Here is a 26,268-nt window from a genome sequence, read left to right on the forward strand (position 1 = left end):
ACTTAAATAAGATCCTTATCTTATTTAATGTTACAATAACACCTCCAGGTAGAGACTGCTTTTATCCTTACTTTACAGCAGAAACTAGAGCCCAGAGAGCTACTTAGCCACCAAGAGGCACTACCTCCCTTCCAGTTTCTTGCTGTCCCAAATAACAATGTGGGGAATATCTTTTTGCACTCTCCTGGAGGGAATGTGACGCTGTGAGTGCCCGCCGCTCCTCCACCCCTCTGCCAAAGACGGCAGGGGACCAGGCACCTGGGCCCAGAGCCCCTACCGACTGGTTAAAGGCAGCTGTCCACTTGCTGACTGCAGTCCATGCTGGAGCCAGGCGCTGGAACTCCAGCAAATACCACTGTCATCTTGGGCGGCGGCTGGCCCACACAGACCATCACTCTGAGAAAGTCTGAACACAAGACACAGAGGAATGAGACCGACGGAGCTGATGCAGAGACATCGCCGCCGGAGAGAAGGCAGCAGGGAGAAATCGTGAAGAGAGGAGGGAGTGAAGGAAGGTGGCTGGGCAGAGGGAGAGAGGAGCGAGGGAAAGAGAGACAAAGCGACAGAGGGAGGAGGAGAAAAGAGAGAGAGACGGGGTAGTAAGTGGTTTGAGGCAGCAGTGGGAAGTACAGGTAGACAAGGCTAAGAACCTGGGTCCCGGCAGGGGACGACGCTTTGGGGACACCATGAAGGGCGATGAGACCAGCTATAGGGCTGCGGGTACCATTTCCTGGGCTTCCTCCCCTCCCCACACCTCTCTGCACTCATCCCCGCCTCTTGAGTGGTCTCACAAATTCTAGGCCTTGGAATACCGGCCCCACCCCCCGCCCTGCTTCCCAAGGAACCCAGCGTGCTCCAATGCACTGCTCTCCAAGTGGTTGTTCTCCCCAAGGGGCACCAAGGGACGTGGGAGGAAAATACTCTAACTAATGTCTAACTAAGAGAAATAAGAAATTAAGATTACTAATATATAATGTAGCAGTTGACAACAGAGCATGTATGTATATCATTTACAAAAAAACATAGATCATGATGGTGCACGCTCAAAATTTTTTGCCAATAAGACACATGATCAAAGCAGTCTGGGGGCGCCTGAGTGGCTCAGTCGGTTAAGAGTCTGACTTCGGCGCAGGTCACGATCTCACGGTTTGTGAGTTCAAGCCCCACATCGGACTCTATGCTGACAGCTCAGAGCCTGAAGCCTGCTTCGGATTCTGTGTCTCCCTCTCTCTCTGCCCTCCCTTGCTTGTGCTCTGTCTCTCTCTCGCAAAAATAAACATTAAAAAGAATTTTTTATTTATTTTATTTATTTTTTAATTTTTTTTTTTAACGTTTATTCATTTTAGAGACAGAGAGAGACAGAGCATGAACGGGGGAAGGTCAGAGAGAGAGGAAGACACAGAATCTGAAACAGGCTCCAGGCACTGAGCTGTCAGCACAGAGCCCGACGCGGGGCTCGAACTCATGGACCGCGAGATCATGACCTGAGCCGAAGTCGGTCGCCCAACCGACTGAGCCACCCAGGCGCCCCTAAACGTTAAAAATAATTTTAATAAAAAATGAAAAATGAAAAAAAACAGTCTGGAAATGAGTGCTCAGGGAGGAAGAATCTAGGTTTTGGAGGGAACACGGGCTTGGGTTCTAATCTCGGCTCAGTTACTTGCAAACTGTCTGGCCGTGGAAACTGACTTACTTAGTGAACCTGACTCAGTTCCTTGGGGTATAGAACGGGACGGCTATGTCTGTCTGCCACATGGTTGCTGTAAAGCTGGGGTACAGCTGGGCTCACAGCAGGCGGATCACACAGTTGGTAACATTGGTGAGCTGCCCACTCTCCCTCCTTACCTTGCCACTAAGGCGGTTTCTCTCAGCCCGGACCACATTGCCCACCATGTCACAGAAGTTCACCCCATTTGGAAGCCTGTTCGGCACAGCGCTGTTAAATTTATGTGGGTGCTGGTACAGCTCCACCAGCAGATTTTTATCTGCTGTTTTCTGAAACGAAAAGCAGGTATGAAAATGAGGTCCATCATTTGACAGCTTAAACTAAAACTAAAAACTAGGATATCTTCCCCTTTTTATCACGAAGATGGTGTAACAAGCTTACAGAAACTGGACAAAATGGGGGCACATTTAGGACCCCAGCACCTCTTACCAAATGATTTATATTATTTCTATTTTCCCTTTCAGGCTCTGAGCATGTTTACAAATATGCAGATACAACTCGACTCATGTTACAATACATAAATACACACACACACACACACACACACACACACACACACACACGGTGTCCTGCTTTCTCCACCTTAGATTTTCCACATTGCTACACTGTCTTCAAATGTATCACTTCAGAGAATAGATCCTGTTATGAAGATGGGCTATCATTTAACTAACTACTCACGGATTACCTCCAATTAATATTACTGTCATTAATAATTTGGACCATACAGTTTCCCCCTTGGGTTTATTCATTATGAATTTCTGGGGAAAAAAGGCAATATAACAACTATAAAAAATGTGAAGATACAGAAAAGTGGAAAGAGAAAACCAATTGCCATCACCCGAGGCACCTGCTGGAAACATTTTGGGGGACTGAGTTACTTTTCTTTTTTTTTTTTTTTAAGTGTGTTTATTTATTTGTTTTGAGATAGAGACAGAGAGAGCGAACTACTTTAAGATCCTCTAAAAAGGGCACTCTGCAGTTTTCCTGCACAATCACCATCCAGGTGCCAAGCGTCCCCTCCCCAGGACTAAAATCTCTTTCATGCCCAGCAGAAACCAGTCAGAGAGAGACCCAGCAGCAGATCCCTTACCCTTTTATTGATGAAAGATTTGACATTCCTAGATTCCGAGCCTCTGCAAATATGCTGTGATTTTCTGTGACTCTTGTCTGCAGAAGAATGGAAGAAGAGAAAGGATGTAACCACGAGGTTTGTCCATCGCTGTGCAGTAACCATAGCTGGGATGTTTCACTCACTCAGCCTGAGCTGTCAGAGGACAGTCACACTGTTAGTCTCACTGGTCCCCGCCTGAGTTGCTGGCTCCCTGGATCCAGGACCCACCGCAGACAAGCTGTCCCCTTGCCCCCAAGCCTGTTCCCTCGTCTGTAAACTCTGTTCAGCGGCACCTAGCCCACAGTTGGGGGCATTGCAAAGATTTAACAGGAGAAGTGCCACCTGGTAGGCCGTCTCTAAGTGCGCCGTCCTTCCCTCCTAACTTGCCCAATGCCAGCAAGTCAGACATGAGACTCCTCCAGAAGAGGACAAAGCTATCCTCGGTTGAAATGCTGGATTCCTGCTTAACTGCATTTGAGATACTAACAATAGCCAAACCCCACAGAAACACCATCAAGGCTATGAGAAAGGATTGTTGCCTCTGTCTCCCGGGTCGCCGTGACTTTTCTCTCTCAAAGCCTTCTTCTCCAACTCAAATCTCTCAATTGCCTTCAAAAACCAGAAAGAAATGGGGCATTAGGGATTCGTGCAGATCTCGGTGCGGGATGAGGGTCAGAGATCAGGCCATTTCCCCCTCTGGGGCGCAAAAGGCCTGGAGCGGAGGTTGTGGCAGCGCCTCCCTGTCTTCCCCGTAGGTGCCAGGGTCTCCGCGGCCACTGGTGTCACTGACCTCATTCCCACCCCCACCGAGTGTCACCACCGATACATCCCCCCACCTTGCCTTCTCCCACGCTGCCCCTCCTCCTGGCTATGCCTCCTCTTGTCTATACCTCTGAGGAGGTACAGGATGTGGGAAAGGGGCTCCAATCAAGCTCCCTGGGCTAAAAGCTATTGTTTAAACTCTCTGTGAGGGGGACAATGATACCTACCTTCTAGGGTCCTTGTAAGGATTGGATATACAGTATTGAGTGCATCTTAAATTTTTTTTAATGTTTATTTATTTTTGAGAGAGAGAGACAGAGAGAGAGCGCATGTGAGCAGGGGAAGGGCAGAGAAAGGGGAAGACACAGAATCAGACGCCAGGCTCTGAGCTGTCAGCACGGAGCCCGATGTGGGGCTCGAACTCATAAACAGTGAGATCATGACCTGAGCCGAAGTCAGACGCTTAACCGATTGAGCCACCCAGGCGCCCCTAGTGCATCTTAAAACGCTAGTGCGGAGGCTACTACCAGATAAGAGCTGCTCAATAAAGGCTTATTATTATTATTATTATTATTATTATTATTATTAATCACCAGACCCTTGACTTCTCAACAGATTTCTCTTGATCTCTGATTCCTCCTCCCCCATTCCCGCATCCCCTCCTGAGGGAACAAAAGGAAAGAAAAATGAATGTCAGTGACCCAACAAGTTGTACTGATCGTCGGCCATGAGCCCGGCACTGCTCTTGGACAATAAAGTCAACGAAGAATGAGGATTCTGTGTCCTCGCCTTTAGGAATTTACCATCTGTTTGGACAGTTGACATCAGCACACGTGGGCCAAGTAGGTCCTAAATTGCTCCATTTGGGTTTGAAGCAACTGAGAGTTGTGTGAACTGGAAGAGTCACCGAGGACCACCCACGAGCGCTGGAGGAAACGATGAGGCATCTGTCGTGCTTGATAAACTGTGAAACGCCCCCTGCAGTCTTCTACCCCCTTTATGAGCATGTGCGCAGGTGTATGTAGATGGGGAAAGGGCTCACACTGGTAGGTCTACATGTCAACGCTTGTCACTCCAAAAACATAGGCCAAGATAAGGCAAGATGAATGAACGGGAGGGGTATGAGCCAAGGCAGTGGAACAGCGGTGTCTCTGGTCCTTACCGGGATGCCACTTGTAGCCCATATTGTCAAGGCCTTGGAAGGATGGACAAGACTTGCACACGGAGAGAGCAGAACGGATAGGTGAACGTTGGGAGGCCAGCAAGTTTTAGGCGTCAACGATGAGGCCAGCACTGGGCCGTGTGCATCTGAGATGACAGTGGTACCTACAAGTGGGGCTGTCCCCCTACTTGGGGAGTTTTTCAGATACACCAATTCAATGGAGAAGTTCATGCCTTGCGTCTGCCTCAGCGCATGAATTGTTTACGTACTGTGGCTCCTGAATAGTTCTCTACTTAAAATTTAAAACCAGTAAATAATTCACAAGGTACAAAATCAAGTAGTAGAGTAAAAAGTCTCCCTCCTGCCTCCCTCCACCCAATACCCTTAATTTCTTGCATAGCCTTCCGGAGACATCGTGTTCAAATGAGAGCACGCAGAACACACGGTCCCATGTGATGCTATTTTCACTTTTAATTTTTTTAAAAACCTCCCAGGGGAGTCTGATGATCACTTAGGTTTAGGTGCCACTGCTCTAGGTGGCTGGGAATATGAGGCTGAGATACAGGAGAGAAGCTAGGATTTGCAACCATATCATTCATTCCACAGGTATTTCCTGAGCACCTGCTCAAGGCCAATGCTATGCCCGTGTCGGGGATGCAGCAGAGAGCAGCGAACGCTGCTGAGGCTTCAGGGATTAGTGGGGAGAAGCCAGGGATTTTGAGGTGGCCAGTGCTGCGGTGGGGAGGTACAGGATGCCAGCAATGTGCCCAGAAGGGGCCCCTCCACTAGTCTTGGGGTACGGGATGCAGAGAAGTCCCTTCTAGGATGAGGACGTCCAGGCGGAGAGCGGAAGGGGGCCGGAAGGAAGAGCCAAGCAAGGGGTACCCGGTGCGGGGTGGGGCGGGGGGGGGGCGCGCTCAGTCGGTTCAGCATCTGACTGTTGATTTCGGCTCAAGTCATGATCTCACGGTTCGCGAGTTCGAGCCCCACGTCAGGCTCTGCGCTCAGTGCAGAGCCAGCTTGGGATTCCCTCTTTCTCTCTCTCTCTGCCCCTCTCCCGTGCTCTGTCTCTCTCATGTGCTCTCTCCTTCTCTCTCTCACTCTCTAAATAAATAAATAAATAAATAAAGCTGAAGAAGAGCTAAGCAAGGTTCATGGCCAGAGAGGTGGGAAGCCCACACTTAGGGCATGGAAGAAGGAACAGGAAAGGGACATGGTGATGTGGGATGTGGGGAGGAGGATCTGGGGCTCATTCGTTCACTAGTGCACACTTAAGAAGCACCTCTTACGCACTAGGCACAGGGCTGGGTGCCAGGCAGCACGGCAGCATGGAGGCTGGAGAAACCCGTCTGGCTACGGCCCCGACACAGGAGAAGTGGCTGCACGGTCAAGGTGGACACAGGGCAGGGCAAACCGCAGCCAACAGAGCTTGGGCAGGGTAGCCTAGGGATGGGCTCTTGTGGCAGAAGGCAGTGAGCATCTGACAGATCTCACCAGCTGCTTGGGCAGAGGACAGGAAGGACAGGCAAGGGGTCCCTTCCTCCAGGTCATATGAGGACCCAAGGTTGCTCCCACCAGCCCTATCTTGGTTCTCACTGGCCACGAAGGGCACCTGAGGAGCTATGCCAATGCTAGGCAATCTTTTTCTCTTTTTAATGTTTACTTACTTATTTTGAGAGGCAGGAGAGCGAGAGAGAGACAGAGAGAGAGAGAATATGAGCAGGGGAGGGGCAGGGAGAGAGAGGGAGAGAAAGAATCCCAAGCAGGTTCTGCACTGTGAGCACAGAGCCCGACATGGGACTCTCGTCCACGAATCGTGAAATCATGACCTGAGCCAAAAATCAAGAGTCGGACACTTAACTGACCAAGCCACCGAGGCTCCCCAATGCTCGACAATCTTAAGTAGCCACCAGAGCCTGTTTCTGGGAGCAAAATATTCTTCCTCTTGGTTTTAAAATTATCATAAAAAATCACAGAACTGACATGCAAATACATTCCTTTTGTAAACAACATTACAGAAGTATCCAGAGTAAAAAACATGTTTACTCGCCTTCCATACCACCCCCTTTCCAGAAATGACCCCATTGACTGTTTGGTGTGTATCCTTCCAGACTTTTCTCCTACACGTTCATACATATAGAATGTCCTTCCTGTGAGCCAGGCACTCTTCTCGGGCCTGATTTAAGGGGCTTCGTGAGTTTTAACTCCTCTAATTCTTACAACAACCCTATGAGGTAGATACATTATTTTTGTTATCACCAGTCTCTAGAAAACAGAGATTCATAAAGGTTAAACAATTAACCCAGTTTCACAATGTGAGAAAATGGCGGAGCAGGAATTTAAACACAGACCGTCTTATTCCGGAGTCTGTGTCCCTAATGCTATACCTCTCCTGCCTACACAGGCACACACAGAGAGACGAGGTTTCTTAACTTATATGGAATCGCTCCAAGTTGTGTGTGTGTGTGTGTGTGTGTGTGTGTGTGTATGTTGCCTTTATTCACAATTTAATTCTAAGCTCTACTCGATGGTGGGGTAGGTAGGGGCAAGTGAAGCTAATGGTCTCGTTGCTGCATGAGTGAAAACATGGCGGAACCTCTGGGAAAGGCAATTCAACTGTATTTACCAAAATTCGAAATTTCACTTCTAGGACTCTAACATGCAGAAATACTTGCAAGTGAGCCCCAAGATACAAACACAGAAATATTCACGTGTTCACTATGATGAAAACACCACTGAAATATTTATCGGTAGGGAATAAATTAATGATGCCGCATCCAACAAAGAGAATATTATGCGGTCACGAAAAGACCAGGGCAGATCCACAGTCGTGACTTGGAAGCATCTCCAAGAGTTATTGAGGCTAAAAATAAATAAATGAATGAATGAATAAAAAACAAACAAAAGCAGGTTACAAAAACAGTATTTATGGTATGACCCTACTCACATTAAAAAAAGAAAATGATAACCCTAAATATATGTGTTCTATGTTTCTAAATGTATAGAAAAAGTTCTTGGGTACCTGGCTGGCTCAGTTGATGGAGCACGCAACTCTTGATCTCAGGGTCATGAGTTCAAGCCCCGTGTAGACATTATTTAAAAAATAAATTTTTTAGGGGCGCCTGGGTGGCGCAGTCGGTTAAGCGTCTGACTTCAGCCAGGTCACGATCTCGCGGTCCGTGAGTTCGAGCCCCGCGTCGGGCTCTGGGCTGATGGCTCAGAGCCTGGAGCCTGTTTCCGATTCTGTGTCTCCCTCTCTCTCTGCCCCTCCCCCGTTCACGCTCTGTCTCTCTCTGTCCCAAAAATAAACGTTGAAAAAAAAAAAATTAAAAAAAAATTTTTTTTTAATTTAATTTACATTTTTTTAAATTTACATCCAAACTAGTTAGCATCTAGTACAACAATGATTTCAGGAGTAGATTCCTTAGTGCCCCTTCCCCAGTTAGCCCATCCCCCCTCCCACAACCCCTCCTGTAACCCTCTGTTTGTTCTCCATATTTATGAGTCTCTTATGTTTTGCCCACCTCCCTTTTTTTATATTATTTTTGTTTCCCTTCCCTTACGTTCACCTGTTTTGTCTCTTGAAGGCCTCATAGGAGTGAAGTCATATGATATTTGTCTTTCTCTGACTGACTAATTTCACTTAGCATGATACCCTCCAGTTCCATCCACAGAGAAAAATAAAATATTTTTTTTTAAAAACTCTGGAAGGATACAAAACAAACAATTAATAGTGGTTACTTCTCAGGAGGAAATAAAGGGCTGGGAGGGAAGTAAATTTTACGGTTTACTTTTATACTTGGAGATAGTTTGAATATTTTAGAATAAGGATGCATTGTCCTGACATTTAAACTGTTTTTTAATTCTAATTTTAATTTATTTGGGGGGTGGTGCAGAGAGATGGAGAGAGAATCCCAAGCAGGCTCTGTATCGTCAGCGCAGAGCCAAACGTGGGGCTCGATCTCACAACTGACTATGAGATCATGACCTGAGCTGAAATCAGGAGTCAGATGCTTAGCCCACTGAGCCACCCAGGCACTGCTAAATTTTAAAAAATAAATCAAAAAGGCTAACTCAAGAGATGAACTGACCCCAAAAGTCAGCACCAGAAAAGTTGGGATAGGGGTGCGGCTAAAACCTGCAGAGGCATTCACCAGGTCTGGGCCCTGGGGACAGAGGAGCTTGGTGGAAAGCAAGACGCCAGGGGTAATGGGGTTAGGAGATTTAGTTGGAGTAAAGTGGCAGAAAAGATCTGCAAAACACACAGCTGGTAAAGGACTGTTATCCAAAATACACAAAGAATTGTTAAAACCCAACAATAAGAAAACAAACAACTCAATCAAAAAATGGGGCAGGGACACCTGGGTGGCTCAGTCAGTTAAATATCCAACTTCGGCTCAGGTCGTGATCTCGTGGTTCGTGAGTTCGAGCTCTGCGTAGGGCTCTGTGCTGACAGCTCACAGCCTGGAGCCCGCTTCGGATTCTGTGTCTCCTTCGCTCTCTGCTCCTCCCCTGCTCATGCTCTGTCTCTCCCTCTTTCAAAAATAAGTAAAAATTTAAAAATATATATATTAAAAAAATAAATTAAATAAAACAAAACAAAATTTTAAAAAACGGGGCAAAGACTTCAACAGACACCCCACTCAAGAAGAGAGACAGATGGCGAGTAGGCATATGGAGAGATGTTCAATGTCATTAGAGAATCGCAACTTCAAACGACAAGGAGATATCGCTATATCCTGATTAGAATGGCCAAAATCCAGAACACTGGTAACACCAAATGCTGGTGAGGATGTGGAGTGACAGGAGCTCTCATTCATGGCTGCTGCGGATGCAAAAGGGTACAGCCGCTTTGGGAGACACTTTGGCAGTTTCTTACAAAACTAAACATATCTTACCAGATGGTCCAGGAATCACGCTCCTCACTATTTACCCAAATGAACTGAAAATATACATCCACACAAAACCCTGCACATAGATGTTCACAGCAGCCTTATGCATACTTGCCAAAACTTAGAAGCAATCGAGAGGTCTTTCCGTAGGTGAACAGATAAATAAACTGTGGCACATCCAGACAAAGGAATATTATTCAGCCCCAAAAAGAAATGAGCTATCGCGCCATGAAAACACATGGAGGAACCTTAAATGCTGATGACTAAGTGAAAGAAACCAATCTGAAAAGGCTGCATCCTGTATGGTTCTAACTCTGTCATTTTGGAAAAGGCAAATATGGAGACAGCAAAAAGTTCAGTGGTTGCCAGGAGATGCAGGGGCGTCGTAAATGGGGGGGAGGATTTTTAGGGCAGTGAGACTATTCTGTAGGATACTACTAAGGTGGGGCGCCTGGGTGGCTCAGTCGGTTGGGCATCCGACTTCAGTTCAGGTCATGATCTCGCGGTTTGTGAGTTTGAGCCCCTCGTCAGGCTCTGCGCTCACAGCTCAGGGCCTGGAGCCTGCTTTGGATTCTGTGTCTCCCTCTCTCTGCCCCTCCCTGGCTCACGCTCTGTCTCTCTAAAATAAATGAATGTAGGGGCGCCTGGGTGGCGCAGTTGGTTAAGCGTCCGACTTCAGCCAGGTCACGATCTCGCGGTCCGGGAGTTCGAGCCCCGCGTCAGGCTCTGGGCTGATGGCTCAGAGCCTGGAGCCTGTTTCTGATTCTGTGTCTCCCTCTCTCTCTGTCCCTCCCCCGTTCATGCTCTGTCTCTCTCTGTCCCAAAAATAAATAAACGTTGAAAAAAAAAATAAAATTAAAAAAAAAAAAATAAATGAATGTAAAAAAAAAAAAGGATACTACAAAGGTGGATATATGTCATTACACATTTGTCCCAACTCATAGAATGTACAGCACAGAGAGCCCTAACATAAACAACGAACTTGGGGTGATAATGATGCATCAATGTGGGTTTATCACTTGTAACAAATGTACCAGTGTGGTGACAGGCAGCTTGCCCATGCGTGGGGACAGGGGTATGTGGGAACTCCGTACTGTCAGCTCAATTTTGCTGTGAACTAAAACTGCTCCAAAAAAGAAAGCTTGCTAATTAATAAAATATATCTCTGAGACCCCTGTTGTGCAAAGGTGCTTTCAAATAAATGGGCGGGACTCCCGGAGCCCTTCCTGCCCCAAGCCTTACCTCAGCACCCATAACTCACCAGGTTGTTGGCCAACGCATTGGGACTCAGATCTAGCTCCCCAATCGTTTCGTTCACCTGGTGGATGGAACCAATAAGGCAGGCTGGCAGGTGAGTTTGCTAAGGAAATTTTCTGGGTGCTAATCATGCAGGAACAGGATGGGACTAGGCTGGCAAGGACAGTCCCTTACTCTCTCCGCTGAACTACTTTCTTTGCAAACATTCACACTTCTTTTATCATTTGAAATGAGTGGCTTTAGGCACCTGGGTGGCTCAGTCCGTTAAGCTTTGGACTTCGGCTCAGGTCATGATCTCACGGTCCATGAGTTCCTGAGTTCGAGCCCCGCATCGGGCTCTGTGCTGACAGCTCAGAGCCTGGAGCCTGCTTCGGATTCTTTGTCTCCCTCTCTCTCTGCCCCTCCCCCACTCACACTCTGTCTCTCTCTCTCTCTCTCTCAAAAATAAACATTAAAATAAACATTAAAAATACTCTCAAGGGGCGCCTGGGTGGCGCAGTCGGTTAAGCGTCCGACTTCAGCCAGGTCACGATCTCACGGTCCGGGAGTTCGAGCCCCGCGTCGGGCTCTGGGCTGATGGCTCGGAGCCTGGAGCCTGTTTCCGATTCTGTGTCTCCCTCTCTCTCTGCCCCTCCCCCGTTCATGCTCTGTCTCTCTCTGTCCCAAAAATAAATAAACGTTGAAAAAAAAAATACTCTCAAAAATAAACATTAAAAAATTTAAAAAAAATGAGTGGCTTTATCAATTCTAAATGAAAACTCACCACATTCTAGACACCTTGGAAAAACATAAAAAGAAACACCCATTCTGCTACCATCGTAACAACCTCTGTTAGGATTCAGGGAGATTTCCTTCCAGTATTTTTTATACACATACCTTTTTACATAATTGCAATCTCGGTGAATGCCTACTTTAGGACTCGGACTTCTCTTCCATTCATTATCATGATCATGCTCCATAGAGCTAAATAATCTTCATAGTATTTTAAATGGCATTCTATGAATCTACTTGGAGAATGTACTTTAATACACTTAATTGTTTCATGGCTATTGAATACTTAAGTTGTTCATCATTTTTTTGCAATTGTAAATAATGCTGTGGTATACACAGAGAGTTATTTCCATATGTTGGATTATTGCTTTAAGAGAGATTTTCAGGTGAGGCATGGCTGGATCGGAGGGTATCTCAACCTTGTTTATCACTGTTGAAGTCTCTGCCTAGTTCAATGGCCCCTCTTGTCACCCTCTCTAGGTTTGCATTTCTTTCCGTCTTAGCCTCAATTGGTCTAGGATATATCCTTTGCAGAAGCCCCATAATCCTATCACTTCTCACTGCCTTCACAAAAAGCGGGGTTCACTCTTACTTCCATTACCCTCAAGGGTTCTTATAAACCGGAGGACACTTGACCAATGAAGACGCCAAGGAGGGACATGAAAATCATAGGAAGGGAAATGGGTTAGTTAGGTTGAGAGGTGTGTGGGATTAAGGAGGAAGAGGGGACATTAGAAAAAGGGCCAGGAAAGTGAGCCCCTGAAGCAGCCTCTGATGGGATCACTTGTGCTCATCTTGAGAAGGGTTTCTGAGAGGTGTAGAAAGCGAGGGGATACAGAGGGACACATGGTTTGGCTGGCAGCAGTGGGACTTGAAGGTCAATGGGCTCTTTATGAGATGGGACCATCTGGCGGTATTTATAACCTGAGAGGGTTATTTGCCGGATGAGCTCTAAGGTCCTCCAGAGATGGGGTTCTGCGGGTCCCTGGCATAGAGTTCAGAGTCACAAGTGAGATGTAGATCAATAAAGGGAGGGCTAGAGAAGTAAGATTCTGGAAGAGTCCAGGTGATGCCAGAGAGGGCAAACTCTGAGCCCAGGTAGGAGGCCTGGCAGGTGAGAAGTGAGGCCAATTGGAATGAGAACAATGAAGCTGCGTCTTTTTTTTTTTTTTTTGGTTAATGTTTGCTTATTTTTTTTTTTAATTTTTTTTAAAAGTTTATTTATTTTTGAGACAGAGAGAGACACAGCATGAACGGGGGAGGGATAGAGAGAGAGAGGGAGACACAGAGTCGGAAGCAGGCTCCAGGCTCTGAGCCATCAGCCCAGAGCCCGACGCGGGGCTCGAACTCGCGGACCACGAGGTCGTGACCTGAGCCGAAGTCGGACGCTTAACCGACTGAGCCACCCAGGGGCCCCAATGTTTGCTTATTTTTGAAACAGAGTGAGAGCAGGGGAAGGGCAGAGAGAGAGGGGGACACAGAATCCAAAGCAGGCTCCAGGCTCTGAGCTGTCAGCACAGAGCCCAACACGGGGCTCGAACTCATGAACCGTGAGATTGTGACCTGAGCCAAGGTTGTATGCTGAACCAACGGAGCCACCCAGGCGCCCCAACAAAGTTGGGTCTCAAGCTCACTGATCTGAGGGCCGAGGGCTTCACCATGACTTCTTATTTGCTACCTATAACTATAATTCTTTGGAAGACAGAAGATATTTCAACGAATATGTCAACAAATATTTCCAGTACTTCTTCCTTTGGGACTCTTTCCAATTATCCTAGTAAAATAAATTCAAACCAAACAACCCTTCACAGTCTCAAATTCTTTTAGAGCATAGGTCGGGCTTAACTAATTGAAAAAAATCAATGAGCACATAAGGAAAGGAGCTAATAACGTGTGTCACAGACACAAGCCCTGGTTACAGGTCTACAGCAGGTGTATTTGGTCTGGATTGTAGGCGACACCATAAAAGGATACAGGGTGGGTTGTCTTCCAGATTCTTCCTTGCGGCATTCTTCATCGCGTTCCGCGCAGCGAGGGAGACAGTCAGGTGCTCGTCTACTGGCACCATTGGCAAGGCAGTGACATTGATGGTATCTATGTTCCTGAAATAAGCCATGATCCAGTTTCTCGTAAACTGACAAAGAGTACGTTTCCACTTAAGAATCTCTCATTTCCCACTCCGATCTTGTTCTCTGTTCAGCCAGCCTCCTGGAAATCACAAATACCATAGAACCACCTTAGAAAGCACAACCACGCTCGTCTGGTAAGCAGGGCTGATGGCAACGTGCACGCTGCCTGCGACATGGGGGATAAAGGCCTTCATCTGACATGCCCTTCTTGACTGAGGATTTCAGACACATCAACTTTTTCTGGCCTGTCGATGTGCGCCCTGTTTGCCAAGAAAGCTGTTCTAGTTTTTACAGTAAGGAGACTAGAGTGTTGGAAAGGCCAGGGCTCCAGAGCACCCAGCAAATCAGTTTCCGAATTAGAAAGGAAATCAAATTCCTGTCTCTCTGAGGCTCATCTGCAAAGTCAGAGATTTGGATTAGATTCCTAAGACCCTTTTTCGGCTCTCCGCTGCTCTGATTCTATGATACTGGGTCTATCTCCTCAGCATGAAGCTGGTGATCTACCTGAGGCTTTCTGCCCCCTCCCAGAATGCTGGCCCCATCACGACTCTTCCTCCTGCCTTCAGAACACTCCGGCTGGACTGCCCTCCTGGATCCTTGCTTATTAACCAGGAGTTCATTCTACTATTTGTGGATCTTCCATATCCTGAGCCTGGTGGCATAGGCCTGTTTCTAAGGAAGTAAAGACTCAGATCGGCCCTCAAGAAGCTCATACATAATGGAAGGAGAGAGGAAAGGTAGTTTAGTGGGAAAATTAACCAAGGCCCCTCTCATCACATCCTCTCTCCCTCTTCTTCAGTTGATGCCTTCTGCTCTGCCCTTTTCTACACAACCACTCATCCTAGACGCCCGCCCCTCTGAAATTGCTCCTCGTCCCTGCTGTGCTATGCTGCTGGCCTCTGTGCCTTTACACACGCAATTCCATCTAGTCAATGCACATCCCGGGTGACACATCTTTTAGAAAACCTTCCTGAATTACTCTAGGCCATTAGTGGCCACCCCTCCTCTGGAAAGTTCAGGATTCTGCTTTCATCTCTCCATTGCAGCACTTACAATTCTGAACGGGAATTATTTGCTTCCACACCTTTTTCCATCAGGCAAGTTGCTCCCTAGGGGTTCGGCACACTCGATATTTGATTCCATTTTAAATTTTTTTTTTTTCAACGTTTATTTATTTTTTGGGGGACAGAGAGAGACAGAGCATGAACGGGGGAGGGGCAGAGAGAGAGGGAGACACAGAATCGGAAACAGGCTCCGGGCTCTGAGCCATCAGCCCAGAGCCCGACGCGGGGCTCGAACTCCCGGACCGCGAGATCGTGACCTGGGTGAAGTCGGACGCCCAACCGACTGCGCCACCCAGGCGCCCCAATATTTGATTCCATTTTAGACTCATTCACCACGCTTCGTTCTAGTCCAGAGAAGCTCTCCATTAGGGCCTGGGGCTGTCCCAGGTCAGCTGGATTGCAGGAAAGGCTGTCCCAGGCCCACGTCAATACTATTTCCTCTTTCCTGCTCCCAGCCATAAGCCAGGTAGGCAAGGGGGAGAGGGGTAAGGGGGAAGCAGGTGCACTGCAGGGCTCCTCGTTTTCCTCCTACTCACTCCCCAGCATGACTGGAAAACTATAGCATGTTCTCTGAAAAGCAGGCTTTAAGGGCAACCCTGTCAAGAAGGCTCTTGCTTTAACTTAACATTCTTACTCACGCCTAACGGAAGAACTGACTATTACTATGCTCCTTAAAAGGAATGTTTAAGACACGCATGCCGCTCTCTTCTGAATTTTCCATCCTACCCTTTTAGGTGTTCTCTGAGATACGACAAGTCTTTACCTTCACTACTGGGGGAGGAAAAACGGATGGGGGAGACAATGAACTTCATGGAATGAACAACACGGCGCGGTGTTGGGGGCAGGAGAATAGCAAATGTTCCGCTCTCGTGTAGCAAGTATCCCGGCAGCCAAAGTGCGAATGCCCTCTGCTTAAAGTTAACGCGTTAAACAATTTGAAGCATGTTAAATACATGAAGACAATGCTGACTTTGGAATCAGGATTCAGTTTTGCCTTCAGCAATGACGGACTACTTACTGAGTGCCCGACACAAGCCAGCGGCGTGTTCTTCCTGGAGACAGGGTGGTGAGCGAAACCAGACTTGCTCCCTCCTCTAACGGACTTCTGTCTGCCAGGGGAGACATGCGGTAATCAAACGATTATATAAATAATTGTGAATGATAACTGTGACCACTGCTTTGAAGGAACATACGCAGTGCTGTGAGATGAGCTGAGATTACGTAAGGATGTAGGCAAGCGTGGAGGAAGAGCAGGAGTTAACTAGATAAAGGGGATGGGGAAATACCATCCAAGCAGAGGGGAGCAAGTGTAGAAAGGCAGGAAAAGGCGAGACCTGTGCATCGCAGTAGCCACTGGCCACATGTGACAACTGAGCCCTTGCAATCTGGTTAGTGTGACTGAAGAAATGAAATTTCAATTTTAGTTAATTTAATTTTTTTTAATGTTTATTTATTTCTGAGACAGAGAGAGACAGAGCATGAGTGGGGGAGGGGCAGAGAGCGAGGGAGACCCAGAATCTGAAGCAGGCGCCAGGCTCTGAGCTGTCAGCACAGAGTCCGACGCGGGGCTCGAACTCACAGACCGTGAAATCATGACCTGAGCTGAAGTCGGGACGCTCAACCGACTGAGCCACCCGGGCGCCCCCGATTTTAGTTAATCTAAACTTAAAAGCTGAAACAGTATCAATGTAAAAGCATTGATCATATGTTGAAATGATAATATTTGGGATATACGAGTTAAATAAAATGTTCGAATCCATATAACCTGGTTTTAAAAAATCTTTAAAATATGGCTACTAGAAAATTCTCAATTACATACGTGGCCCACATCATGTTTCCATTGGGTAGTGCGGGATTAGACTGTGCAGGTCTTGGTTCTAGGACATGGAACTCTCCCCTTTTTAATACACTGAGGTGTAGTTGGAAGAAAATTGCACTTGGAGCCAGAGACCCATGGGTTCTGCCCCTCATTGGATGGATGGCCTGGGTGCACTCGCCAGGCACCCAACAAACATCCCTTGAATGGTTCTGAGTTTCTTTATTTTTCAAATGGAACCAATAGTTCACTGTTAGGACTTCAGGGGATCTGGAGTTGATTCTCGAGTAGTTCTCTGCCCTTGCTCGCTGTGCCACCTTGAAGCGGTCCCTGGCCTCAGTTTCCCCTGCTTGTAAAAGCTGATGAGAGTCAGGAAACTGCAGTCTGCGGAAGGGGGCAGGGCGGATCATCGTCCTTCTTCTGTGCGTCTTACCTGAAGACATAGGCGAAATCCGACGAACTTGGGGCCGGTTCCGCCACGGGTCCCTCAGGGGACCCCGCAAAGTTCTGGATGGGACACCCGACATCCACCAGGAAGGGGTGCCCTTTGCTTTGTGCTCGGGGAGGAAGAGGAGGAGGAGGGGCGTCGGGGAGAGGCCCATTTTGCTACTGTGAGTCCTGGCGTTCCCCAGGCAACGCCAGGAGCAGTCACCACTGCCACCCTTCCCACAACAATGGAACCGTAGTGAGCCACCGCTGCGCCCGCGAGACGCCGTTACCACAGTGATGGTCCCGGGTAGTCGGGGAGACCAGACCAATGGGCTTGTGGGGAGGGAGAGTGTAGTTCCTCGTCCCAGCCTATCGCACGGGGAATGGAAATGACTCCAGGAGACATTCCCCCCCGTGGATTGTCTTCAATGTATCGAGGGCAGTCCTCAAGTGTTTCTGATGTTTCGCGGAGGCTCCCGTTGGACACCCCGCCGCGCCGGGCACCCCCATATCTCTCGGTGGTAGAGGCCGGGGCGGGGCTGCGCGTGCGCGCGCGGGTGGGGGGCGGAGCATCCCGGGAGCCGTGGTCGCGGTGGGTGACGCGAGCCTCTGCAGGCGGTTTCTGGCAGGTATCTGGCTGCGTTTTGTCCCTGGCTCCTGGGGCGCGACTGTTCAGAGCCTGGCGTCGCTCCAGGGCCCGAGGAGGGATGGGACGCCCGGGCGTGCTCCAGGGGACCCGGGGCTTCCCCGCCTCTGGAGCGGCCCGAGGGCGCGGCACAGGGGGCGGAGGCTGGGTTCATCCCAGGCCGGTCTCCGCACTTCTCGGAGCGGGTTTCCTCGGTGAGAAACCGGGGTGGTAGTTCCTCCCCGTCAACCGGCTGGCTGTGAAGAGGGTTAGATGAAGGCGTGCGTGTGAACGTTTGTTCTCTACGGCTAGTTGAGTCCAGCAGCCCCGGGTGGCAGAGTTATCTGCGCGGCGCGGCTCTGAAATCTTTGAGGGACGCATATCTCTTCGAGAATCCAATGAAAGTCAAAAACTGCCCCCTCACCTTCTTGTTAGGTCAAAATAGGATAGTGTATGTTGTGGTCCATTGCAAACTGTAAAGCATTGCACAGTGATGAAGTGATTGTTGTCATCAGCGCAAAGGAGTAGACCTTATTTGAAACCCAATGCCACCACCTTCCCACCGCGTGATTGGGAGCGAGTTACTTTACTTCTCTAAGCCTCCGTTTTCTGATCTGTAGACTGGGACATACTTCACTTCATCTATTTCTCAGGGTTGTTGTGAATATCAAATGCTTACAGCTTTTTATAAACACCAACACACTATAACAACCTGTAAGTGGGTAACTGTTGTTATCTCTGATTACAAATAAAGAAGTGGGGGGGGGGGGCAGAGAAGATAAGTTCACTGGGGCTGAGTGGCAGAGCCATGACTGGAACCCAGATGCTCTTCCTTCACTTCCTTAGAGCTGAGCCCTCTCTCCCCAGGGAGTTTCACTAGAGAGACAGCTGCCTTGGACCACGGGGGTCAGCTGGAACCTCTGGGTCCACACTAATGTTCCAGGATCCTAGGGACTCGGCCAAAGTTGTTCGTGGATTATTGGTACTGACTTAAAAGGCAGCTCCACCAGACCCTTCCTTTTCCTCATCTGTAATATATTGATGATCGTTCTCTGCTTAAGGGTTATGAGAATGGATGAGGTTGTGAGGGAATTGCTCCTGGTAAAACCCGGAGAAATAAAGTAACTTGGCTAGGGTTTAGCAGGCAATTGAGGGGCAGAGCCAGACCTGGAACTCCAAGTTGCGTCCAAGTGATACACTCAGGCATGACTGGAGGCTTTGCAAGAACAACTTGGCTAAGCATTTTTCCTTCTTCAGATGTCTCCAGATGCTTGGAAGGGCAGGTGCTGCCTTTTAGCTGTTTTTTGTTCTTTTGGTTTTTTTTCCATAATTAACACATGAATATATTACCATTGTAGTAATTTATTAAATCCAGAAATATATTCCTTTAATCTAATTTGATATTATAACATGGAATTGCCACCACTTGACCATTTTTTACCTATAAAATGACAATGTCACTTAAGCCAGCCATCCCATTCCCCTTCCCACATTAAGCATATTGAACAGTTTGGTGTATCTTTCCAGATTTTATTTTGTTTTGTTTAATTTATTTAAGAGAGAGAGAGAAAGGGCATAAGCAGGGAGAGAGAGGGGGAGAGACACAGAAAGAGAGAGACTCTTAAGCAGGCTCCACACCCAGCACACAGCCAGACATGGGGCTCAATCCCATGACCTGAGCTGAAATCAAGAGTTGGATCCTTAACCAAGTGAGCCACCCAGATGCCCCGATTTTCTTCTATTTTTTAATGTGTACACCTACATTCTTGCCTTTTTTTTTTATTTCTGTCTTCTCTTATACCATTATAGTATACACATTGTTCTATAGCTTGCTTTTCTTTTTTTTTTAATGTTTATTTTTGAGAGAGAGACAGAGTGCAAGCAGGGGAGGGACGGAGGGGGGTGGATAGAGAATGCGAAGTGGGCTCCCTGCTGACAGCAGAGAGTCTGAGGTGGGGCTCGAACCCACAAACCATGAGACCATGACCTGAGCCGAAGTCGGATGCTCAACCTACTGAGCCACCCAGGTGCCCCTGCAGCTGGCTTTCTTAATGTTAGAGTATGTTGGGTTCTTTCCAGGTCAGTCCATATACAGCTGCCTTGTTGTTTTTACTTGCCCTGTAGCATTCCATTGTAAGAACACAACAATGTATTTGGCTGTACCAACCATTGGTAGACATTTTGGATTGTTTCTGTTTTTTCACTGTTACCAACAGTAGGGAATTTTTTTTTTTAAGTTTTTAAATTTATTTGGAGAGAGAGAGTGTGGGAGAGGGGCAGGGAGGGAGAGAGAATTCCAAGCAGGCTCTGGGCTGCCAGAGAACCATGAGACCATGACCTGAGCTGAAATCAAGAGTCAGATGCTTAGCTGACTGAGCCACACAGGCGCCCCAACAGTGGGGAACATTTATCTGTACCTGTCCAATTCTTTGTGGAGGACAAACTTTTAGAAGTAAATTTGCTGGCCAAAAAGTATACACATTCAAAATTTTGCTAGGTTGAAGCGCCTGGGTGGCTCAGTGGGTTAAGCACCCAACTCTTGATTTCAGCCCCAGGTCATGAGCTCACAGTTGTGAGACTGAGCCCCATGTTGGGCTCTGTGCTGAGCATGGGGCCTGCTTGAGATTCTCTCTTCCTCTCTCTGTCCCTACCTTGCTTGTGCATGCGTTCTCTCTCTGTCTCTCTCAAAGAATAAATAAATGAACTCTAAAAAAAGAAAATAAAAATTTCCTAGGTTTTGCCTAACTGAAAAAATTGTAGCATCTTGTGTCTCCACCTAGAGAAAATGAAAAGTGTGGGTGCCTGTGTGGCTCAGTGGGTTGAGTGTCTGACTCTTGATTCGGGTTCAGGTCATGATCCCAGAGTTGCGGGATGGAGCCCCGCATCGGGCTCCACAGTGGCGTAAGGTCGACTCATCTGTTTGTACCCGTGACTTTTCCTGACCTTAGGAGAAGGGAGCATTGGCCTTTCCTTCATCCGGCCAAAGATGCCTCTCTTTGGAAATACGTTCAGTCCCAAGAAGACGCCCCCTCGGAAATCTGCTTCTCTCTCCAATCTGCATAATGTGAGTATCACTACTGGGCCCATCCCGGTGTGCAGTGTGGCTGAAACATCAAGCCTGGTCCCTGATGGAAAGTGTCGTCCTCCAGAGGCACCCTTGTAAGGAAGACATCCTTCTAATTCATATTATTGCTATTGCTAAAAAACCTTTTTAACTCTTGGGGCTCCTGGCTGGCTCAGTCGGAAGAGCATATGACTCTTGATCTCAGGGTTATGAGTTTGAGCCCATGTTGGATGTAGAGATTACTTAAATAAATAAACTTTTTTTTTTGGTGGTGGTTTTTTAATTTTAGAAAGAGAGAATGCAAGCAGGGGAGAGGGGCAGAGGGAGAGAGGAGAGAGAATCCCAAGCAGACTCCATGCTCTGTGGAGCCCAATGGGGGGCTCAGTCCCACAGCCCTGGGATCATGACCCCAGCCAAAATCAAGAGTCAAATGTTCAACCAACTGAGCCACCCAGGCATCCCAAATACATAAACTTAAAAAAATTTTTTTAATGTTTGTTTATTTTTATTTTATTTTAATTTTTTAAATCTTTAATATTTTCTTCTTTTTTTTTTAATGTTTATTTTTGAGACAGGGAGAGACAGAGCATGAAAGGGGGAGGGCCAGAGAGAGGGAAACACAGAATCTGAAGCAGGCTCCAAACTCCGAGCTGTCAGCCCGGAGCCCGACGCAGGGCTCGAACTCACGGACTGTGAGATCATGACCTGAGCTGAAGTCAGATGTTTAACCGACTGAGCCACCCAGGCACCCCTAATGTTTGTTTATTTTTCAGAGAGAGAGCACAAGCAGAGGAGGGGCAGAAAGCGAAGGGGACACAGAATCCGAAGCAGGCTCCAGGCTCTGAGCTGTCAGCACAGCGGGGCTCGAACTCATGAACCGTGAGATCATGACCTGAGCCGAAGTTGGACGCTTAACTGACTGAGCCACCCAGGTGCCCCCAAATAAATAAACTTTAAAACAAAACCAAAAATGGGGTGCCTGGGTGGCTCAGTCTTAGGTTAAGCGTCCAACTTCCGCTCAGGTCATGATCTCGTGGTTTGTGAGTTCGAGTCCTGCATCGGGCTCTGTGCTGACAGCTCGGAGCCTGGAGCCTGCTTAGGATTTAGTGTCTCCCTCTCTCTCTGCCCCTCCTCCCTTGTGCTCTGTTTCTCTCAGAAATAAATAAACATTAAAAAGAATTAAAAAACAAGAAGAGGGGCGCCTGGGTGGCGCAGTCGGTTAAGCGTCCGACTTCAGCCAGGTCACGATCTCGCGGTCCGTGAGTTCGAGCCCCGCGTCAGGCTCTGGGCTGATGGCTCAGAGCCTGGAGCCTGTTTCCAATTCTGTGTCTCCTTCTTTCTCTGCCCCTCCCCCATTCATGCTCTGTCTCTCTCTGTCCCAAAAGTAAATTAAAAAAAAAAAAAAAAAAAAAAACGTTGAAAAAAAAAAAACAAGAAGAAAAACCAAGAACAAGAACATTTTTAAGTCCTGTTTGGAAATCATTGTCAGAGCGTGTTCAAGAACCTAGTAAGACAGTCAATCTCATCGTGATTCGGGCTCCAAATGACACTAGCCAGCTCACCTTCGGTTTATTCCCAGGACTTAGCCAAGAATCCATTTTAGTTGTGTCTAAGAATCATACTCATTCTCAAAGGATGATGTTCTGCCACCGTTAGTGTCATTCAAGGCTGTGTGGAAGCTCTCGACAGCAGCTCCTCAAGGGCGGGGCTGGTCACATTCACCTTGGAATCCCTCGGCCTAGTCCTGGCATGGTGTGGCTGCTGAGTGAGTCGTAGAAACTTTGAAAACCATGTTACAGACCACCTATGACTGACTACTGATTGAGTGTTAGCATTTCATGCCTTTTTTGTGACCTGTAGCGCCCCATGGTGAGCAAGCGATCACCTCGGGGCTTATTAACCTTTAAAAAGGATTTTCTACTTTATTAAAAATGTATGGTAGGATTTCTTAAAACCGTTAAGTGCCAAGTAGACGTCAAATAATTCAAATTTCGATATATGTAGTTTTTCTGGAAAACCTGTATCTTACAATAAGGTGGGACGTTTCTTCCCTCTTAGAGTTTAAAAGGTTTTGTTGTGGGGCGCCTGGATGGCTCGGTCGGTCAAGCGGCCAGCTTCAGCTTAGGTCATGATCTCAACGGGTTTGTGAGTTTGAGCCCCGCGTCGGGCTCTGTGCTGTCAGTGAGGAGCCTGCTTCGGATCTCTGCGCGCTCTCTCTCTCTCTGTCTCTCTCTCTGTCTCTCTCAAAAACAATAAGTAAACATTAAAAAAAAAGTAGGGGCTCCTAGGGGGCTCAGTCAAGTGAGCGTCCGACTTTAGTTCAGGTCATGATCTCATGGTTTGTGAGTTCGAGCCCCACATTGGACTCGCCGCTGTCAGCCTGTCAGCGCGGAGCCCACTTTGAATCCTCTGTCCCCCTCTCTCTGTCCCTTCCCCGCTTACATTCTCTTCTCTCAAAAAAAATTTTTTTTTAATTTATTAAAATAAATAAAAGTTTTTGTTGTTTTGTGCCTTATCGGATTTTCTGACTTTTAACAAAAGTTACGAAGTGTGCGAGGTAAGGATTAGAAAAAGGAAGTTAGCTGCTGGGATACAAATACAGTTAGCAGGAGAGTCACTGGGACTGGGGTCCCCCGTGTGCTTCCTGAAGCCTCCATGCAGTGTCTCGTCCACAGCTGGACCGGTCAACCCGGGAGGTGGAGCTGGGCCTTGACTATGGAACCCCCACTATGAACCTGGCAGGGCAAAGCCTGAAGTTTGAAAATGGCCAGTGGATAGCAGGTGGGCTGATTTCCTGCCATTCTGTCCAGCAAGATTGTGGAAAGGAAGCCCCCATGTAACTAACTGCTCGTTCTGTCCTTCCCCAGAGATGGGGATTAGCGGAGGTGTGGACCGGAGGGAGGCTCAGCGCCTACGCAGGCGGAACCAGCAGTTGGAGGAAGAGAACAACCTCTTGCGGCTGAAGGTGGACATCCTGCTGGACATGGTGAGGAGGGTGATGGGGAGGGGCGCCTAGGCTTTCCTTTTGGGGAGGCTCCACGGAGAGTCATTCCATCCAGCTGATTCCTTTGGAATGCCAGTTTGCCCAGGTAAGTTGCTTCGAATCCAAAGATACAAATTTGTTTTTTCCACGTTTATTTATTTTTGAGACAGAGCATAAACCGGGGAGGGTCCGAGAGAGAGGGAGACACAGAATCCGAAACAGGCTCCAGGCTCCGAGCCGTCGGCACGGAGCCCGCCGCGGGGCTCGAACTCACGGGCCGCGAGATCCTGACCTGAGCCGAAGTCGGCCGCTTAACCGACTGAGCCACCCAGGCGCCCCTGAATCCAGAGATATGAATGAGAGAGTCCCTACTCTCAGGGCCTCACTGTCTCGCAGGGAGATGGACAAGGAACAAAATGACAGTGCCTGGGGGCAAGAGTAACAATTGGAGCGTGCGTAGGGCCTGGCGCCAGCACAAGCGAAAGTAATTCTGTCCAGTCAGGCGGGTGTCACAGAAAAAGGGATGTTTGAATTGAATGTAGAAGGACCAAGGGAGGATGGGAGGGTGGGAAGAGGGCATTCCAGGAAGAAGGGCCGTCTGCTCGTGGCCCGAAGGTGTCCCGTATCCAGCGGGCATTAGTGAGTGTCAGACCTGCCGAGGGGCCCGCTCCGTGCTAGTGTCGGTTTCCTGTGGCTGCTAAAAACCCCGCGGGCTGTTGGGACCAGGGGTGCCGGTGAAAGTTGTGAACGTTGGCCGGGAGGCAGGCGCGCCTCTGCTGTCACGGTTAAGAGCTTGCGTTCTGGAGCCAACCTGCCTGGCTCCTTGTTCGGCTCCACCGCTGGCCATGTGACTTCAGCGTGTTGTTTAACTGCCCTGTGTGAAGAGACTTAGTTTCGTTGTCAGATAGGCACAGTGATAGGATCTGCCTCATGCTGAGTTAATCACACAAGCACCTGCAATAGCCTATTGCTCGGAAGGGCAGCTCTTATTTCAGGGCAAGCCGACCTCCACTCTGGACAGCAAAGTTTCTGTCCCTGTCTTGAATGTCTTCCACCTTCTACTCAGGGGCTTTCTCAAGCCCCCTGAAAGACCCTAGTAAGAAAAGTGGCATTCTTTTTCGGGTATTTTTTCCCCCCTGATCACCATTATGGGAGCTACAGCTCAGAAGCTACTCAGACTCTTATTTCTTTAGCCTTAGAATGGTCCATTATGTGCCTTTTTCATCCCCTGAGGCCTGCCGTCTTCAAGGCAGTGAACTTGGTGCAATCCTAGGTGACCAAAATGTGGAGAGGGTGGACTGTGATTAAGTACCGGAGGCCCTGGGTTGTCAGGGGGTTGCATTCTGCCCGGGTACAAAGGGGTTCCCCTCGTGGGGGCCGTCAGTGGCGTGTGAGGGTAGGGATGCTCTCCCCACCGCGCAGAGCTGCCCTCGCAAACCTGCAGCAGTCCCGGAAGGTCCTTCTTGGTTAACGGTCCGCTGCCTCACTTTCAGCTCTCCGAAACCACCGCCGAGTCCCACTTGATGGAGAAGGAATTGGAAGAACTGAAAAGCACCAGCCGCAGGAGGAAATGAAGACCCTGAAGACATTTGCTAGGAGCAAAGGGAGAAGCCCACCGATCAGAGGAGGTGGATGGGGCTGAGGGGTTTTTCTAGCCGAACTAGTGGCCCAGAGTGTCCTATCACGGGGCCAGAAGGCACCGGCCCCCTCGGTTTGGCAGCAGGAACACACTGGTGGAAGCCAGGACTCCAGGCCAGGGCAGTCCTAGGAATGAGCCCTGGGATGCTGTCTAGTCACTCCACGTACGAATGCGCCTTCCCAGGTTCGCCCTCACCGGACTGATGCTGTGGCCAAAGCAGCTGGAGTTCATTGTCTCCCCCCTCACGCTGGGCTGGTGTCCGGGGTGTGGCACCAGTTCTAAAGAGTCCTGCCTCAGGGCCCTTGGATGAGCAGCTCTCCTGGTCCTCCGCGCCCCCCCCTCCCCCTCCCCCAGGCCTACTCGCTTTGTCCTTTGAAGAATACTCAGTCCCCAGATCCACAGCCTCTTCTGGCTTCAGCTTGTCAGTGGCCAGCACCAGCCTTCCACAGGCAACACTGCATTTTTGTGCTACTTTCCTGTTTACACATTTTTCTGAAAATTAAATGCTGGTATGTAATCCGTGTGTGGCCAAAGTGACCGAAAAATGAAAGCAGCAGTTCTTGAAGAAGTACATAGAGCCTGGAGTCGAAGCTTCTGTTTCGCCGTCCAGAGACCGAATTTTTGAGTTGTGGGGAAATGCCACCACGGCAGGAGAAGCGCTCCAGCTTCCCGGGCATCGGCAGAGGCCGACCTGGAACAGAAGCAGTGTCCCTGCCCAAATTCTGCTGTAGCCCTTCCGAGATTTGCCACCAGCCTGAACCTGGCAGGGACCGAGCGGTCAGGGTGGGAGGCTGCATTCCTAGAGTGGGAATTTGCACCCAAGTCCGTGTGAGCTGCT

At 48.5% G+C, this 26,268-nt stretch overlaps 2 protein-coding genes across 3 annotated transcripts in view; one reads left to right on the forward strand and one right to left on the reverse strand.

Moving 5' to 3' along the window:
• FAM227A (family with sequence similarity 227 member A) overlaps nt 1-17,577 on the reverse strand; it is a 76,276-nt gene extending 58,699 nt beyond the window's left edge. The window contains exons 1-7 of the mRNA XM_043562595.1: nt 17,124-17,577; nt 15,893-15,983; nt 13,656-13,889; nt 10,915-10,997; nt 3,377-3,446; nt 2,817-2,893; nt 1,846-1,995 (exon numbers count right to left, since the gene is read on the reverse strand). Of these exons, the coding sequence (XP_043418530.1) occupies nt 1,846-1,995; nt 2,817-2,893; nt 3,377-3,446; nt 10,915-10,997; nt 13,656-13,797 (522 nt within the window). The 5' untranslated portion in view covers nt 13,798-13,889; nt 15,893-15,983; nt 17,124-17,577. The remainder of the gene's footprint in view (nt 1-1,845; nt 1,996-2,816; nt 2,894-3,376; nt 3,447-10,914; nt 10,998-13,655; nt 13,890-15,892; nt 15,984-17,123) is intronic.
• A 91-nt stretch (nt 17,578-17,668) lies between these two features.
• CBY1 (chibby family member 1, beta catenin antagonist) lies at nt 17,669-25,947 on the forward strand. 2 transcript variants are annotated; one of them, XM_043562597.1, is made up of 5 exons: nt 17,669-17,748; nt 20,693-20,808; nt 23,484-23,589; nt 23,676-23,794; nt 25,285-25,947. In XM_043562597.1, the coding sequence occupies exons 2-5, from the start codon at nt 20,731-20,733 to the stop codon at nt 25,363-25,365; spliced, it is 384 nt and encodes a 127-aa protein (XP_043418532.1). In that variant the 5' UTR covers nt 17,669-17,748; nt 20,693-20,730; the 3' UTR covers nt 25,366-25,947. The 2 variants fall into 2 exon arrangements, with proteins under 2 accessions (XP_043418532.1, XP_043418531.1); XM_043562596.1 differs by lacking the exon at nt 17,669-17,748 and adding an exon at nt 17,768-17,959.
• The last annotated feature ends 321 nt before the right edge of the window (nt 25,948-26,268 follow it).

Source organism: Prionailurus bengalensis, chromosome B4 (assembly GCF_016509475.1).
Source record: "Prionailurus bengalensis isolate Pbe53 chromosome B4, Fcat_Pben_1.1_paternal_pri, whole genome shotgun sequence".
NCBI classification, from domain to species: Eukaryota; Metazoa; Chordata; class Mammalia; order Carnivora; family Felidae; genus Prionailurus; species Prionailurus bengalensis.

Coding starts and splice junctions, on each gene's coding strand:
- CBY1 (XM_043562596.1), top strand. CDS start 17,827: ATGGGACGCCCGGGCGTGCTCCAGGGGACCCGGGGCTTCCCCGCCTCT. Junction 23,590..23,675: donor AAATGGCCAGTGGATAGCAG/GTGGGCTGATTT, acceptor GTCCTTCCCCAG/AGATGGGGATTAGCGGAGGT. Junction 23,795..25,284: donor TGGACATCCTGCTGGACATG/GTGAGGAGGGTG, acceptor CCTCACTTTCAG/CTCTCCGAAACCACCGCCGA.